This window comes from Nipponia nippon, unplaced genomic scaffold, assembly GCF_047370975.1.
Source record: "Nipponia nippon isolate SJK-2023a ecotype South Korea unplaced genomic scaffold, ASM4737097v1 scaffold_8, whole genome shotgun sequence".
Taxonomy (NCBI): domain Eukaryota; kingdom Metazoa; phylum Chordata; class Aves; order Pelecaniformes; family Threskiornithidae; genus Nipponia; species Nipponia nippon.
Genome location: NW_028262402.1, coordinates 21,433,157 through 21,449,052, shown reverse-complemented (window position 1 = coordinate 21,449,052; position 15,896 = coordinate 21,433,157). Strand labels below are relative to the sequence as shown.

Genomic DNA, 15,896 nt, shown 5'->3' with positions numbered 1-15,896 from the left:
GGCTGCAAACTTACTGAGGGTGCACTTGATCCCCTTGTCCAGGTCCCCTTGTCCAGAAGACAAACTCTGAGGATATCCATGAGTGGTTTTGTTTGCAGCAAATGTGTGGGATTACTGTGCCAGCACAGAGACAGAAATAATAGCCTGAAAGCATAAATCAAAGCAGGAAGAGTTTCAGGTCTGGATGCAAACTAAAAGAATTTTGCACCACTCTTCCTGGAACTTGAAAAGTTCAGGGAAAAAGTTCCTCTTTGGAGAGAGATGGCAAAGTGACTTTCATTTGGGAAGAAAACCAAGACGACCCTGAGATCCCTTGGCAGAGGAGCAGCAGGGAGACAGGAAAAGAGGAACTTGTGTCCCTTTTGATATGGCAGGACTGATTCTGGTGACTTCTGAAAGGAGTCCTGTGACACCTACAGAGGAACTGGCTAAATAATCAAAGGCCCCATTACTCTCATTGTTAAACACAAGGCCCTGGGGCAACATACTCTGTTAAGCTGTGCCAATAGATAGTACTGTGTAAGCATTTCTGTTCTGTTGTCTGTGATGTTTTGTGTATGAGTGATGAAATATAAATTTAGAAATCAGCCCTGTTTTCCCACCGATACCTTACTGCTTTTTTCCTCCCAAAATCCATTTTACAGCTGTAAAACAGCAAGTGTAGTATGAAAAATGAATAGGTTAAGCTAGGTCTGTTGGGAGGCTGCCTCTTTTATTAGACCAACCAATACAGCTGGAGCAAACAGTCTTTCAGGCATGTGATCTATCTTTGGGTCTGATCTGCAGCCTGTTTTTTTCCCCAGCTGTAGCTGGCAGCACAATAAAAGACATTTCTCCTCCTTAAAACCTTTACCTCACTTCTACTCCTAGACCGCAGTGGCTATAGCCACCCAAATACCACCACAAACAAATCAGTCAGAGTTTAGGACCCAGAGCCCTGTTTTAGGCTTACAGGATGTGACAGCTGACTGAAAATCAATGAAGTGTGATTCACGGAGCATTGTAATGAGGCAAGATAAGGCTCAAAAGGTGCTGTTTTGCCTTGCAGACTCAATTGTCTGCCTTGATTTTTAACTAGATTGTTTTAGTCCCCTACTAGGGGACTATGAAAACAAAAGGTCAGAATTAAAGGAAAAGCCACGGTGGTGCCCATGCTTTGCCTAGTGCTCTTTGCGCTGTATCTGAGTCGCTCAGGTAAGTGCGATTTCTTCTTCTTCCAAGCCGAGCTGCAGACGTTCAAGATTTTTTTTCTGCTGGCCAGTTAGCTGCTGCTTACTAGGACAAGGTAGATGTTGACTTCACTTGGTCCTCTTCTTAACACTGTCTGACTAGCAAAGGAGGGTTGTATCTGCTGCTTGCCTTTGTATTGCAACCACAGCCAGTTTGGCAACAAGGTTTTAATAACTGGGGTGGGGGGTGGTCACTGGGTAGAAGTTAACATTCCTAAGCCCGACTCTCACTGCTAAAGGGAGTTACGGACAAGCTCCATCACTAGGAGGAAAACTCAAATGCCTCAGGCGAGCTGATGAAAGGCTAAGTGTCTGGTCTGTATTTCTCCAGGTGTTTTGCACGTTTGTTTAGCACACTCCCTGCCCCAGCACTCCTGCTCCCGCGCCTGTGGGAAACTGCTCCTGGCAGGGACTGAAGAGAGGAACAGAAACCTCGGGGAGAAGGGAGATGGCAAACAGTGCTCAGTTACTTGTACGCGCAGTAACCTGCCAGGGAGCTCCCCAACTTTTGCCTTCTCTGTGCATCGTATGATAAATTCAGGAATGCACCTGTCCTATGGCCACTTCCCTGTTTTTTGAAAGGCAGCGCTACTGTATTCAGTGTTTTCTCCATGTATCTAACTTAATCCTCAGATGGGGCTTGATCAAAGGAGCTGTTAGGCTATTTTTTCCGCTTGATATATCTTCCTTCTCATTAAAAACTGCTTTTAAACTGTCCTTTTGCAAGTACTGAGACTGCCTTATAAGGGCACCAATCTTGTTCGTTCTGGCTTTCTTCTTTGGGAGACTTTTCAAGTCTTTTGCACTCTTTTCTGTGGCTTCCTCAGCAGCTGAGGATCAACACATCCAGCCCCCAAACCAGCTTTACCACCTCTCTGCTATACCCTCTTAGAGCATTAGGGCCTTTGGACTTCATGGGAGGTACGGGTTTCCTATGACGGAGTTCATACACAGCCACGGACACCGTGCCTGTGGGGTGTGTGGTTGCGTATGTGTGTGCAGGGAATTATACTCAAATAAACCCAGAGCAATGCATTCCAGCATTAAGACAAAGCCGGTTTTGATTCTGCATGTTTTGGGGTTGTAGATTTTTTATGTTCAATGGCTTTCTCATTAAATTTCCTGTGAACCTCCTAAAGGGAAAGCACAAGGGGTGGGAGCTGGGGTCTCTGCAGAGACTCTTATGTGTCAGAGGACTGGACCACTGAGATTGTGGGTAGTGAGGGGGGAGAAATATATTCTTTCTCTTCCTTTGGTTGTGGATGCAATGCCTGTTTGGCATGTTTGGGCAGGAAATCCAGTTTCCTAGGACAGACCCCAGACTCTGTCCCCTATTTACTGTCATGTAGCTAGGTTAGCCCTGGCATGAGAATAAACCCTGGAGCAAGCAGAAGGGGCATTTGTGGTTTCCCAGTTGGTAACAGCAGACCTCAAAGGCTTGTGACAAAGCGGCAAGACACAGGGTGGCTGCAGAGGCTTCTATAAACTGCACTGAGACCTGCATGAGCCCGTCCCTGGCTGTGGTACAGAGCAGGTGGAAAGGAGTGTGAAAGCTCCCTCTGACCAGCTGGCCTCCACCTTCCCATGGTTTGGTAACCCCAGCACAACTGCATGTCCAACAACAGAGGACAAGCACAGCCTGTGCTAGAACATCTGACAGTAAAGTAATTGTTAGCCTGCGAGTGGTAATCATTAGGCTTCAGAGTTTACAACTTCTCAAAGAGGAATGGGCATTTTCTGTGGCTGGAAGTAGGGGATGACAGTGCTGCTTGCACCTTGTGCTATCCTAAGAGAATCCAGACTGGGATTTTGGGGAATGATTTTGTCCAATGGGAAGCTCTAGTGTGGGAGCAGTATTTTGCTTCAGGCAGTCCTTCAACTGTGCCGCTTCCGCCAGGTCTCCCCCTGCCCACAGCCTCACACAGACCCGGCTGAGGGAGAGGAGGCTGCACAGCCTGTCTCGCCCAGGAGGTGGGCAGCAGCTGCTGGGGGAAGAGGACACAGACAAGGATAGTTGTCTGTGGTCACACCCTTTCCACCGTGCATGTGGCACAGCATTACCCTCTGCCTCTGGTTTTCTCTCTGAAGAGGCTGCTGGGCTCAAATGCCTGTTCCTCTCTCCCCATGGCACAGGGACCCTGCTGGGGGCTGCCTTACCTCTGATGTTTGCTGCACAGCATGTGTGAGCACCTCAGCTGTGCCCCCCTGCCAGGACTTTCCCATCGCCCGGTCCTCACGCGGTCCCTCAGCTGCGACCCTCTGCCTCCAGACCCCTTCTGCACCTACTGGCTGGCAATCCAGGCACAGATGTCCTGCTTACAACTGCGGCTGGCAGGGCATAGGTGGTGAGGGGACAATGTGGGCCCCGGGCAGCACCCTGTGAAGTCCCCTTTGACTGCTGGCACAGCAATATTGGCTGTGACCCCCGCAGCACAGGGCCAATCAGCACGAGTTCCTTTTTCCTCCATGGTGCCTTTGACGAGAGGTGAAATCCTTCTCATCCTTGGGTGCTATGTGTGTGCACAGGGGAAGAGGTGGAGGTCATGTTAGGACCTCAGCATCACGGAAAGTTGGGCTGGCATTTGGGAAAGGATGGAGGGTCTGAACTGCCCTTCCCCTTTCATGGTAGCAGGGGGAAGGGGGAGTGTAGTGGTAGGGACTGGGAGAGTCCCAAGTCTTACAGGTACAGACCATGATGGCTCCGTGCTTGGTTGCAGGCAGACCTGGCCCTGGCTGCATCATCCAGCTCCTCCTTCTGCCAGATGAGCTTCTTTTGATTTTTACTCCACTGATGCTGTTGCCCACCCAACCCACTCTCCCACTGGGAGAATTCAGCTTTGTCAGCAATCTGCTGCTATCCCCCATTTAACTCCAGATTGGATTCATTTCCAAGTGCTGCATGAGGCTCCCTCAGATATGGCTTACAGGCCCTGTAGCTTCCAGCAAGGAAATCCCACCACCCCAGTCCTTGTGCAGGGCAGCCTCTGTCTCAGAGAGGCCATAGAAACTGACCAAGTGCAAGTGAAATCCCTGGACCCTGAAATGCCCACAGTGTATTGCTGCTGTTTCTAGCTGCAAGCCAGCCAGCCAGAGATTGCCCCACAGTAACCAGATTTCCCTTGTGGCCCCAGATCTCTGTGGTACTCCATGGGTATCTGAAAAACCAGAACTCTTTCTCAGGGTGGCATTTATGAGGCTGGATATTTATGACTTAAGAATGAAAGAGAGCACCTGATGGATCTTCTAAAGAATAATAAACAGGAAAGACTGGGCAAGTATGTTGACTCAAGACAAAAATGCCACAGAAAACAGAAACCTAGTACAAAGTCATTGCTGCTCTGGTCTGATCTTTTTTTTTTTTTTTGTGAGTTTGGCTTGGGCTGTCTTGCCTTCCCCTCCCCTTGCCCTGGCTCTGCTGAGAGTCTGTGCATCTGAATTCCTACAGATTTTACTGACAAGAGCTGCCCAGAGGTGAATTTGTCTTGCATCATCTCTCTGCCTCACTTCTTCAGGTCATGCTGTTCTCCACGTCTGCTTTCCAGCACACTCCCACTCTCTGTTGCTCTCTTCCAGATGTGGCTGCCTTCAGTTCGATTGCTGAAAATGAGGATGCGCTCCTCAAGCACTTATTTCAAGGCTATCAGAAATGGGTCCGCCCCGTGGAAAATTCTAATGACACCATCAAAGTCCTTTTTGGATTAAAGATATCACAGCTTGTGGATGTGGTAAGTGTTATGTTGGGTTTGGTAAAACATCCCTTCTTTTATAGATGGTCATGCATCCATTTGGGAGGGCTGGTGATGCTGTTGGCTTTTGCCTCCTGACACGTGAAATGCAAAGTGAGCATCAGACAATGAAACGCTGAGTGTGATGTGGTGCTGGTGATATGACCTCCTGCCCCAGGCACAGCATGGGCCATAAGACTCGTTTGTTTTGCAGCAAACCTGAAGGTCCTTTTTTCCCTGCTGTTCTCGGGGAATAAGGTCTCATTGCATCAGGTGTTAATCAAACAGTCCATGCCAGACAGTCCCTGGTGCCTACATTTGCAATTTTATGACAAGACAGCTGTAGGACAGGGGTGAGGAAGGGTAAAGCTGGTTGGACATTGTTCACTCTAAGCAAAAGCTTATCCAGGCCAAAGGCAGCTCATATCTTGACCAAGCTGGCCCCTCAGATAAGGCACTAGAGGCAAACCAGACAATCCCATGTTTTTGCCCACATGGAAAGTTTCCCTTCCCTTTACCCTTTATCACTGCAATGCACAGTGAAATTTGCACAGGGTGTAGAGGTACCCACACAACAGTGTGTTCCTCGCATCCCCTGGCCCCTGACGGTGTCCCCTTATGCTGTGAAAGGTAGACTCTAATTTTGTGCTTTGTTTACATATTCAGGACAATGTTTCAGCTTGTATCTTCCCAAATGCACTCCAGGCCGAGCAGTGTGGAGAGATGAGCCATCCTGTGAGCCCACAACCATGTGTGTCCTGACCCCACTTGCTGGCTGAGCCCTGCTGCTTCCCTGCTCTTTGGCATCTGATTCCTTCAGGCTGCTGTGAAGTGCCAGACCTTGGTTTTCCAGCATCAGGAGCTCCCAGCAAGAGTAGGGACAACACCTAGAAAGTCAGTTCACTTCCCTCAACAGTGACTGAAGAGCCCAGGCCCATGGGGAAACAGGACCATGGGGATCTCCCCTGCTAGGCACAGGGTTGGACTCAGCAGGCATAGGGTCTGTTTCTGCTGGCTGTTTTGGTATTGCAATCCTCTCTACCTTGTGTCACCCTAGGATGAGAAGAATCAGCTGATGACAACCAACGTGTGGCTGAAGCAGGTAAATTATACCAAATCAGACCTCCCCTTTCAGTACGGGGCTGCTAGGCTGAGCGGCCATCCCAGCCTACCGCCCACTGTGCCATCCATCCCCTTCCGTGATGCTGAGTGGCCAGACAAAAGCAGCACCATGTTACCTCGACTGAAGTTTTTACTTTACTCACACTTCAGCAAATGCATAAAGGGGCAGAAAGGCAGGCAGGTGAGCCTTTAGGAAATAGGGTGCCTTCTTCTCCTGTCCTGCATCCCAGCTGTGCAATCAAGCCAGCTGTATTTCAGGGAAGCAACATCTCCTGATACTGCAGTGGCTGTCCCTGGGATCCTGTGTGTGCACTGAAGGACTATCGTGTCTCAGACTTAGAGGTCACGCAAGTACGGTCTCTCTTGCTCAAGCTAAGAGTGGTGCCTCGGTTAGATTTCTTCTTCAAAATAAGTAAAGAGAAAGAAAAGGCCAGCATCTTACACCCCCTGCCCTGCCCCAATTAAAATCTGTGGCAAATTAATCAGATCTCTCTAATGTAATTGCTTCTGGAAGTGATGATAATTTATACAAATGGGGGAAAGGTGCAAGTTGAACTGTTAGGTCTCCTTTCTTCTTCACTCCTGAAGAACACTGCATTTGGTTTAGATTACATTGCACCAGTTTATTGACCTTGTGACAATTATTTTAAGGCTCTCAGCCATGTGAGTATCTATAAACATGTCAGTTGATCCTAGGCAGAGGACATAAACCCAAGCAGTACTTGAAATGCTGCCATGGGAAGTGGTTCCCAGGGGTCGCTGGGCTGGTGGAGGAGAAATGTAGCTCAGTTTTTGTTCTCGGTCTGGTACCTGTAGTGCTGCAATGAGTGTGAGCTTCTGGGTGGATATATTTGCATATAATGGGCATTATATGCAAAGATGGTCTCTCCCTTTCAGAGGGAGAAGCTCAGACTTCCCCTCACTGTAGGGAGGACAGGAATTTCCCCTTTTGCTGGGGAAATTTACCATTGATCCGAATCAAGCTGCAGAGAGCCTGTCCTGAAAGAGCTGTGGTGTTACATTTTCCTCACCTTCAGCAGCAATTGTGGAGCCCTTTGTGTGCACACGGACAGATCTTGGCTTCCTTACTCTTGTTCCTTACTCTTTCTTACTTGTTCCAGCAACCACTTGGGCAGACAGCAGAGCCTCACCCCCATCTGTCCTCTCCCCATTGCCACCCTCTCTCTTTGTAGGCTGCAGCACCGACCTCCCCCTGCAGGTCCAAGCCCTGCAGTCTGCAGGTATGAAATCAGTCCACTTTGCCCTCCTCATTCCCTCTGTTCCTGCAAGGATCCCCAGAAAGATTTTACAACCTTTTGCAGCCTTTGACAGAATATTCCTGGGTTCGAGGGCCTCCTTCTTCTTAGGGAAGACTTGGCTGTTTGCTCCATCCAGGACAGCAAAATCTCCTGTGCCCTGGGGCAGCCTTCATCCCTCTGGCTGGGTGACATCTTCACCCATGTCACAGTGACTGCAGAAGAAAGGGATCTGAAGTATTGACTCACATTAGCAGGCCAAATGCAAGTCCAGGCTGCCCAAGGGCATTGGGCCTGAGATGCTAATGCAGACAGACACCTACCAATTCTCTCTCCGTTGCTGCATGAACCTGTGTGGGGACATTTTGGGTTAGCCCATCCATGCTGAGCACCCTGCTTGTATTGCAGCATTGACATCCCCAGAGTCACAGCCTGGAGCCTGTGTCACCACTCTTGCTGTGGGAAATCAGGTTCTGCTGCACATTATTCCAAACGTGCTGCAGGAGGTAGGGACACGCCACCATCCACTCATTGCCTCTGGGGTGTGTGGGACAATGAGGATGAGGGGGAAGCCACTTTATCTGATCCTTCTGCCTCATGCTGTGGCTAAAAGAAGGACCTACCCAGGAGTCTGCACTGTAGACATGGTGATTTCTCTGGAGGCCTTTGGAGACTGTACTCAGATTTTAGCCAGGGCAGCTCCCTTGGCTAGCTCAGCACTGTGATATTCAGAATTGCTGAGATGGGCTCTCACTAGTTGTTACCATTTCTAATACACCTTCTCCATTTGAGGGGCTGAGAACATCAGGGCCCAAATGAAATGCAAAGGGAGCAGAAAATAAGTGAGACACAGGCTCTGATTTTCACACAGGCAGATGCCCCAAGGAGGTCAGACTAAGCACTAAATACCCATGGCCTGACCCAGGTGTCTTGCTTTGGGAGTCATGCATTCCCATAGGCTTAGTGTGAACTGGTCCCACGTGCAATCCAGTGCTTGGGGAATTATTAGAGTGCCTAAGCACAACAGTTAGGAAAAGGTCCATAAAACCAAGCAGATTTTTTTTTTTCTTTTGGGTAGGGAAAAGTGCAAAACACTAAAACAAACCAGAAGTCTCTAATGACAAAGACCCTGTCCTTCTGCAGGAGCTGGGGAGGTCAGGGAAGTCTGGTCCTCACCCTGGGTGTGTGAGGTTGAAGGAGAATCACAATCACCATTTCTCTGCAAAAGTCTGGCTTTTCTTAGGTGAGCAAAGCTTACATCCAAGGGTTTTCTTCTTTTTTTACCTCAAACATCCAGATGCTCATGATGGTGAGACCTGATGACTGTGCATGCAGGCAGACACACAAGGTGCAAAGGAGCTTTTAGTGGTTGCTGAGAAAGTGCCTGGGTTCGGGCAAGCTATGGAGTCTACTAGCAAGGGCTGAGAATCTGGGTCCAGTGTTTTTTGGCCCACTTGCTGGGGATTAAGCACTTGAGTGACAGCCCAGAGATGGGAATTTAGCAGAACTGGAGGAAGGGAAGAGCAATGGGAGGGTCAGGAGCTGCCTGGAAGAAAGTGAGAAGAGAGGAAAGGGCCCTTCTCATCTGCTGCTACAGTTTGTGTCAGCATAGCCCATAGGGAGATTCTTGTTTTAAACTGCTCATCCTCAAATTCTGCACATAATCTATTTTCTGCTCTAGTAAGAAGACACGCAACCATCTGCCTTGCAGACATGAAAGAGCACTTTAGCTGGGAGAGAAAGCAGTGCAAGGCAGGGGGGAGGGAGGAGTATTGCAGATGCAGCAAATAACCCAGGCCAAGGGGCTGCTGCAAGTCAACTCCAGAGGGATGATTATATCTCCAGGTGGCTCACAGGGTATTTGCTTCTGTTGTGTTAGTGCAGGCTATGAGCTGACTGTGTTGGCTGCTTTTGTCAGCCCTGGCTATCCCCTTGCATAATAGGTACGTTTCCAGCCTAAGCCCCGTTGCACCTATTACAGGAGGTGTCCAGGACACATGTGAGTCTGTGCACACCTAACAGCCTAAGCTGCTGGAAACATCAGGTAGATACCCACCCACAGAGAAAAGTTCACACTGAAAGTGGTGCCTTGGGCCAGATTTTAGGAGCGGTCTACAAGCCACCTGCCCATGACCTTGGGCCCCATCCCTTCTCTGCGCCTGGAGGAGGAAGGCGCTTGTTCTCGCTGTTTGTGTTTAGGTCTCTACTGAGGCTCTGAGTTGCTGCTGCACTGTAAAGGACTGTAGTAACAAGTGTCTGTAGCTATAGCTGTGAAAAGCATGTGGAATCAAAGAAGTAAGAGGGGAACAATATGGTGGGAGAAGCAGAGAATATCGCTTTTTGGTTCGTCCTTAAGTCATGGAGGAAATTGCCCAGAGAAGGCTGAGGCCCCCACATCCCTGGGGAGCTCTTAGTGCTGGAGCTTAATGGAAAGTGGTTCATCTTCTGCTTCTTGGTATTGACCACAGTCAATAAGAGGAAGAAATAAGCTCTTGCTTCCTCTCGCTGCTGTTCCTGTGGGCAAGTGAAAACCCCCATCAATAATGAACAAGGATTAGAGAGCTGCTTTTCCACTGCATCTCTGTGGAAATCTCCAGGTTGCTAGAGCCACTTTGCTAGGATGTCCTGATCTGAAAAACACAAAGAGGAGAGAAAAATTTTTCTGGAGGTCAGTATGATGAAAATGGACAGGAATCCCCCTGATTTTGCTTTTTTAGTGTTATCTCTTCAGGATTGTAACCAAATGCTTTACAATAGCATCATATTATTTTTCCTGCAATAGCATGCAGGTCTTTCTGATGAAAGAACAATGATTTGGTTTGCAGGGACAGTGTACATATATTAGGTGTTGTATTCTGTTCACTGAAAAAAGCCAGATCTCCACTGAAAAGTAATTAAAGGCCACCTCTCTGTCACTTGGGTAGTAGTAGCCATGCCGGCTGGCTCTTCTATGGGGTCAGTGCCAGTCAAAAGCACTGCAGGCTGGTTCTCAGAGGGAAGAAGAGGTGCCATGCCCAAGCGAAGTGGCTCCTTCCTTCTGGACTACCCTCAGGTGGGCCGGGCAGGGTGGTGAGTGAAGTGAGAGTCAAGTGCTCTCCAGGAGTGCCTGTCTTAAGGTTGTCAGCAAAAGGATGGGTTACTGGGGTCCACCTGTGGCTGGAGGGGCAGTGCTTGTGGAGATTAACATCTCCCAGCCATGCCTGCCCAGCATCCTCTCTGCAGTTGAGCAGTCTTACACCAAGCTCTGCCCATTGTGCTGTGCAATGCAGTCCCTCTGAGGCAGGTGGTGGGAGGAGGAATGAGGATGTTGTGTATGAGTGGGCAGAGGACTCTGCTGGCTTGTTACAGGAATGGATCGACCACAAGCTCTCCTGGAATCCAGAAGAATACGGTGGGATCACCGCCATCCGTGTTCCCTCTGAGTCCCTGTGGCTTCCCGACATTGTTTTGTTTGAAAAGTGAGTAGCATGGCTCCTTGCTCCGGGCTTAGGCCAGAGCTTGGGCAAGGCATGTCAGCCACCATGAAGCTTGTGTGTGCTGTCAGAAGGCTGCTTCTTTAGGCAGTATGAATGTTGGCTTCCCTTGTGCTCCAGGTGATGAGTAGAAAGCAGAGTTGTGAGGGGGTAGGACTGGGGCAAACGTAGTCCTGAACTTGGTACTGTTTCTTCCTGTCCAACTCCCAGTGCTGATGGACGTTTTGAAGGATCCCTGATGACCAAAGTGATAGTGAAGTACAATGGACTGGTGACCTGGACACCACCAGCCAGTTATAAGAGCTCCTGCACGATGGACGTGACCTTCTTCCCCTTCGACAGGCAGAACTGCTCCATGAAGTTTGGGTCATGGACATACGATGGCAGTATGGTGGATTTGATTTTAGTGGATGAAAATGTAGACAGGAAAGACTTCTTTGATAATGGGGAGTGGGAGATCTTAAATGCCAAAGGTATGAAAGGCAACAGGAAGGATGGCTTGTACTCTTACCCATTTGTCACTTACTCCTTTGTGTTGAGACGCCTTCCGCTGTTTTACACTCTTTTCTTAATAATCCCTTGCCTGGGATTGTCTTTTCTAACTGTCCTGGTGTTTTACCTGCCTTCAGATGAAGGAGAAAAGCTTTCACTGTCTACATCAGTTCTAGTCTCCCTCACTGTTTTCCTTTTAGTAATTGAGGAAATAATCCCTTCTTCTTCCAAAGTCATCCCTCTGATCGGTGAGTATCTGCTGTTCATCATGATTTTTGTGACCCTCTCTATCATTGTGACTGTGTTTGTTATCAACGTCCACCACCGCTCCTCAGCAACTTACCACCCTATGGCTCCCTGGGTTAAAAGACTCTTCCTCCAGAAGTTGCCTCAGCTGCTTTGCATGAAGGGCCATGTAGATCGTTACTCCTTCTCAGAGACTGAAGAAAAGGAAACCACCTTGAAATCAAAGCTCCCAGGGAAGCAGAAACACAAGCAAGGAAAAGATGGAGAGAAAATTGTTATTGCCTTTCTGGAAAAGGCAGCCGACTCCATTCGATACATTTCCAGGCATGTTAAAAAGGAGCATTTCATCAGACAGGTAGGTGAAGGGAGGGCAAGGAGGGATCACAGTTTCCTTGACAGCAATGGTTCCAAGCTCTTACCTCTTCTGCATGCCTTTCCCCTTGCCTCTTCCTCCTGCTTTCATTTGAGAGATGTCCTGGGAGCTTCTTCTGCTTGGTAAAGAATACAGTTTTTGGGAAAATGCATTGCTTCAAGGAGACCTGTATTGTGCTGTCAGAGTCCCTGCTCCTCACAGACACAAGAGGCCACAGCAGCATCTCCTGGAGGAATTCCTGTTTTGGGATTATTTGAATAACGTTGTCCGGCTTAAGTTGGGGATAGACATGAATCTGGAAAAACTCTGAACTGTCACATGCCCTGAAAGTCTTTCACAACACTTACAGGCAGGCTCTACGGCAGTTGCTAGGTCTCAGTCCTGGCCTCCCAATGACTATATACAGTGTAGCTGCCCTGTTTTGAGTGGAGGTCTTCTAGATTTTCACTAACATCAGTTCAGATTAGTCCGTAACTACTGTCTTTCTCCTCCTCCCAACAATCCACTTGGCTATTAAAATGGCAAATTACTGTGTGCATAAACAATGCATCTCATGAGGGTAGGACAGCAGAGCAATGCACCTAGCAGCATATGGAAAGAGAAAAACTTCTGTTAGCACCCTCCTAGCAAAAGCCAGGGCTTTGTTCAAACTGTGCTGAGAGGACTTCTGCAGAAAAATGAACACTAAATCAAACAGGCAGTATATGAGCGTATAGTGTCCATGACTGAAGCCTTACGTTTGAAGCTGAAATAATTTTTAATAAAAAAAATCCCTTGAATTGCTTTTTATAAATAGCTCTTTTGTCTGTGGAGGGTTGTGCTAGTACTCACAATGCAAAATCCCCCTCCTGAATGCACACAATCTGAGCCAACAAAGCACTTAAGCAAACACAAGCCAATGAGACCACTTGTAGCGGAAGCAATGTCTGCGTCAAAGTGCTGTGCTAGAGCTGAGTCCTGGCACTTCAAGGGAAATGCAGTTCTGTGAAAAGAAACCCAGTTCCTTATAAAGCCATCTTCAAGCTTGAGTCTGTAAACTTTCACATATGCACTTAGCTAAAAGCTTTAGCACTGAAAGAAGTCTGATTACCATGTGCGTAGAACTATGGAATTGTTTTGGTGTTTTGAGTGACTCACAGCTATGGGTGCTGAAAAGGTGATCCATCTCAGTTTTAGGATACAGCACACTACAAACATCTAGTTTTAAAAACAGATTTGTGGAGCTAAATATATGTAGCAGTATCAACAAAGTACTGGGCTTATTACTGTTTCTGTTTCTTCTCCTTCTTCCCAGGTTGTCCAAGACTGGAAATTCATAGCTCAAGTCCTGGATCGGATCTTCCTGTGGTTATTTCTGGTGGTGTCAGTGACGGGTTCAGTTCTCATCTTTACCCCTGCGTTACAGATGTGGCTGAACAGCACTTTGTAGAAAATACTCCCACAGTGGCACACAAGTACAATGCCAAGGGATGGTGGTGCTTTTGAGCTTGCTCTCTATTGTACAGGATGGGAAGCAACAGCAAGAATGAGGGAAGGTGATGGTAACAGTGGGTATTGACTGGTGCTTTTTATCTTCATACAACTCTACCAGTTACAGATTTGGCTGAGATCAAAGAAGGGCTTGGTGTGCAGCTGAGTCCTAAAGTGAATTTGGGTTGCACAATTGGGTTATAAGTATTGTACTAGTAGCTTAGTTATACTACAATAAAAGACAAGATTATCAGTTAAAATTGGAAATAGTACTTCTGGCACAATGATTATAGTTAAAAGGCAGATCGGTCAGTTAAAATGCTAATTTATAAAAGAAGCTATAGTAGGAGCACAAGTCAGTACTCAGTTTATCTATTTTTTAAAGTAAAAACCACAAAATCTCTACAGATTACTTTGTGCATGTGTCAGAACTGGCAATCGCACAGCATGTGCATCAGAAAACATACAGATACCTTTTAGATGGGATGTTCAAAAAGTTGACTCTGTGGCCTCACCTTGCTGCAGGATCAGCTCAACAGTGGCAGAACTTACCACTCTGCCCACTTGCTACCAGCCTTTATGGGATGCACACCTCATTTCTTCTCTTGGCCATCAGGAAGCTACAAGGTGTTACCCACTTTTCAGTATTATTTGCAATTTTGCGTGCTGCTCTGTACTGTACCAAAAGGCTGAACAAGCAAGGATTTTCCCCATGCTCTGCATTTGGAAACTATGATTCCTGTACCTGCTTATTCACAAGACAAGTGGAAGTGGAAGATCACCTGAAACATATCATATGGAGAAAGAAGGCTATGCTACTCCATAAGGCAACAGTGATCTTCCTAAACAGTTCAGTTGGAGGGAAGCTGCAGACATCATTTTTGGCAAATGAAACTTGGAGTTGGTACAGAAGTGGAGTTTCTCCTGAGAGCTGTGGGGTGGGCTGGCTGCAGGGAAGATACATCTTTGGGTGTTGGCTTATTCATGTTTCCCAGGCAACTCATTCAGTTTCATCCCTTTGATTCATTTAAATGGGATCCATCTGCATGATTAGAAACAGCTCTTAAAAGTGTAAATGAGACCTGACAGAAAACACACAGATGAAGTTCTCACCACTTTTGCTGGGGCAGTGTTTTGCAAAGATGGAGTGCTTTAGAAAACCCCATTCAGAACCTGCAGATGTTCTAGCTAGCAAGGGATTTGGAGATCCCATTTTCAACAATCTGTGAATCTGCTGTTAAAGCTTTAGCTAGCCTTGAAACTTTCTCCCTAGGGATGGAGGTTAGAAGGTGTTAAAAATACACGGAGGTATTCTTGCGCTTGGATTATGTGTGCACACCAGACCTCTGTGAATTAATACCATCCTATTTTGTTGTGTCACTGCAGAAAGTTCTGTTCACTTGTGCAATCATTATTAATAAAGATGCATGTAGTAAATGATTCCTGGGGTGAGAGTGGTCATATGCTGCGCTTTGTTGTTTTGCTGTCAACAAAGTCTAGATTGTAGCGCATTTTAAAAGCCTTCTCTCAAGTCTATGCAAACAGAGGGGTTGTCATGTTCTTGGAAAGTCCTCATAACTTTTTAGCTCTGTGTGTGAGTTTGAGGAAGGAGCATTCAGATCTGGTCATTATATTGCGGGACCCTAGAACTGACCCACTTAGTTTAGCATATACAGATAGATAGATGTCTTACCATAAGACACCGGTATAAAACTCTTACACATTGACCTTACTACCAGCTGCTCCTCTCTTCCGTTGTTTAAGTCAGTTTGTTCCCCTGGCCAGTACTGCGAAATATCCGCAGGAAAACGGCCAGGAAGCTCTTCTTTCCAGCATTTACAGACTCTTGAAAAGAATTAGTGATAGGTTTTCCCTCTGAGCACTGCTGCCAGGGGGCTGCCTGTTAGCCATGACAGACAAAAAAATCCTCTCCTGGGCAAGTGCTTCAGGTGTTCAGCTGGCAGATGGTCCTGTCCTCACCTTGTGACATTGCAGTTGCCCACCCACAGGCAACACATGGCTGTGTCTCATGTGGCTGTGTCTGATGCCAAGCTGCTTTTTCTGGTTTATGCTGGTAAAGGTCAGCAAGGCTCAGGCCCTTGGAGTGGGAGATGTGTGAACGCTGCACAGGTATGGCTTTTGGCCTCTGGTCTTCCTAGCATTGCATCTGGGACTGCTGTGTCTGTAGTCTCACTACTCATTATTTCCTTGCACTGACTGCTTCTGAGCTTCCTTGAATTTCTTTGCCGCTGGCCCACAAATGGATTCAGCATGTCCCGCAGCCTGGCCAACCACTAAAAAACATAACTAGGGAGGACATTTGGGCAGACTCCTCTGATGGGCTCCTTCCCTCTGCTCTATGTGCTCTGCCTGTTGATGACAACATTGCAAATTGCAAATCTTAAAAAAAAAAAACAGCAATCCTTTGCCTCTCTACTGCTTCAACATGTGCCGCCTTTATTTCTGGGCACTGGTGTGCCAGGGCCTTGGCACTGCTTGGCAGTACCATG

General features: G+C 47.5%; 1 protein-coding gene across 1 annotated transcript; it reads left to right on the top strand.

The window, feature by feature from the left end:
• The first annotated feature begins 1,081 nt into the window (after positions 1–1,081).
• CHRNB3 (cholinergic receptor nicotinic beta 3 subunit) lies at positions 1,082–14,786 on the top strand. The gene is made up of 6 exons (XM_009470605.2): positions 1,082–1,194; positions 4,803–4,954; positions 6,012–6,056; positions 10,681–10,790; positions 11,016–11,898; positions 13,211–14,786. Exons 1-6 carry the CDS (start codon positions 1,152–1,154, stop codon positions 13,343–13,345), a joined length of 1,368 nt encoding a protein of 455 aa, XP_009468880.1. The 5' UTR covers positions 1,082–1,151; the 3' UTR covers positions 13,346–14,786.
• Positions 14,787–15,896: the final 1,110 nt, after the last annotated feature.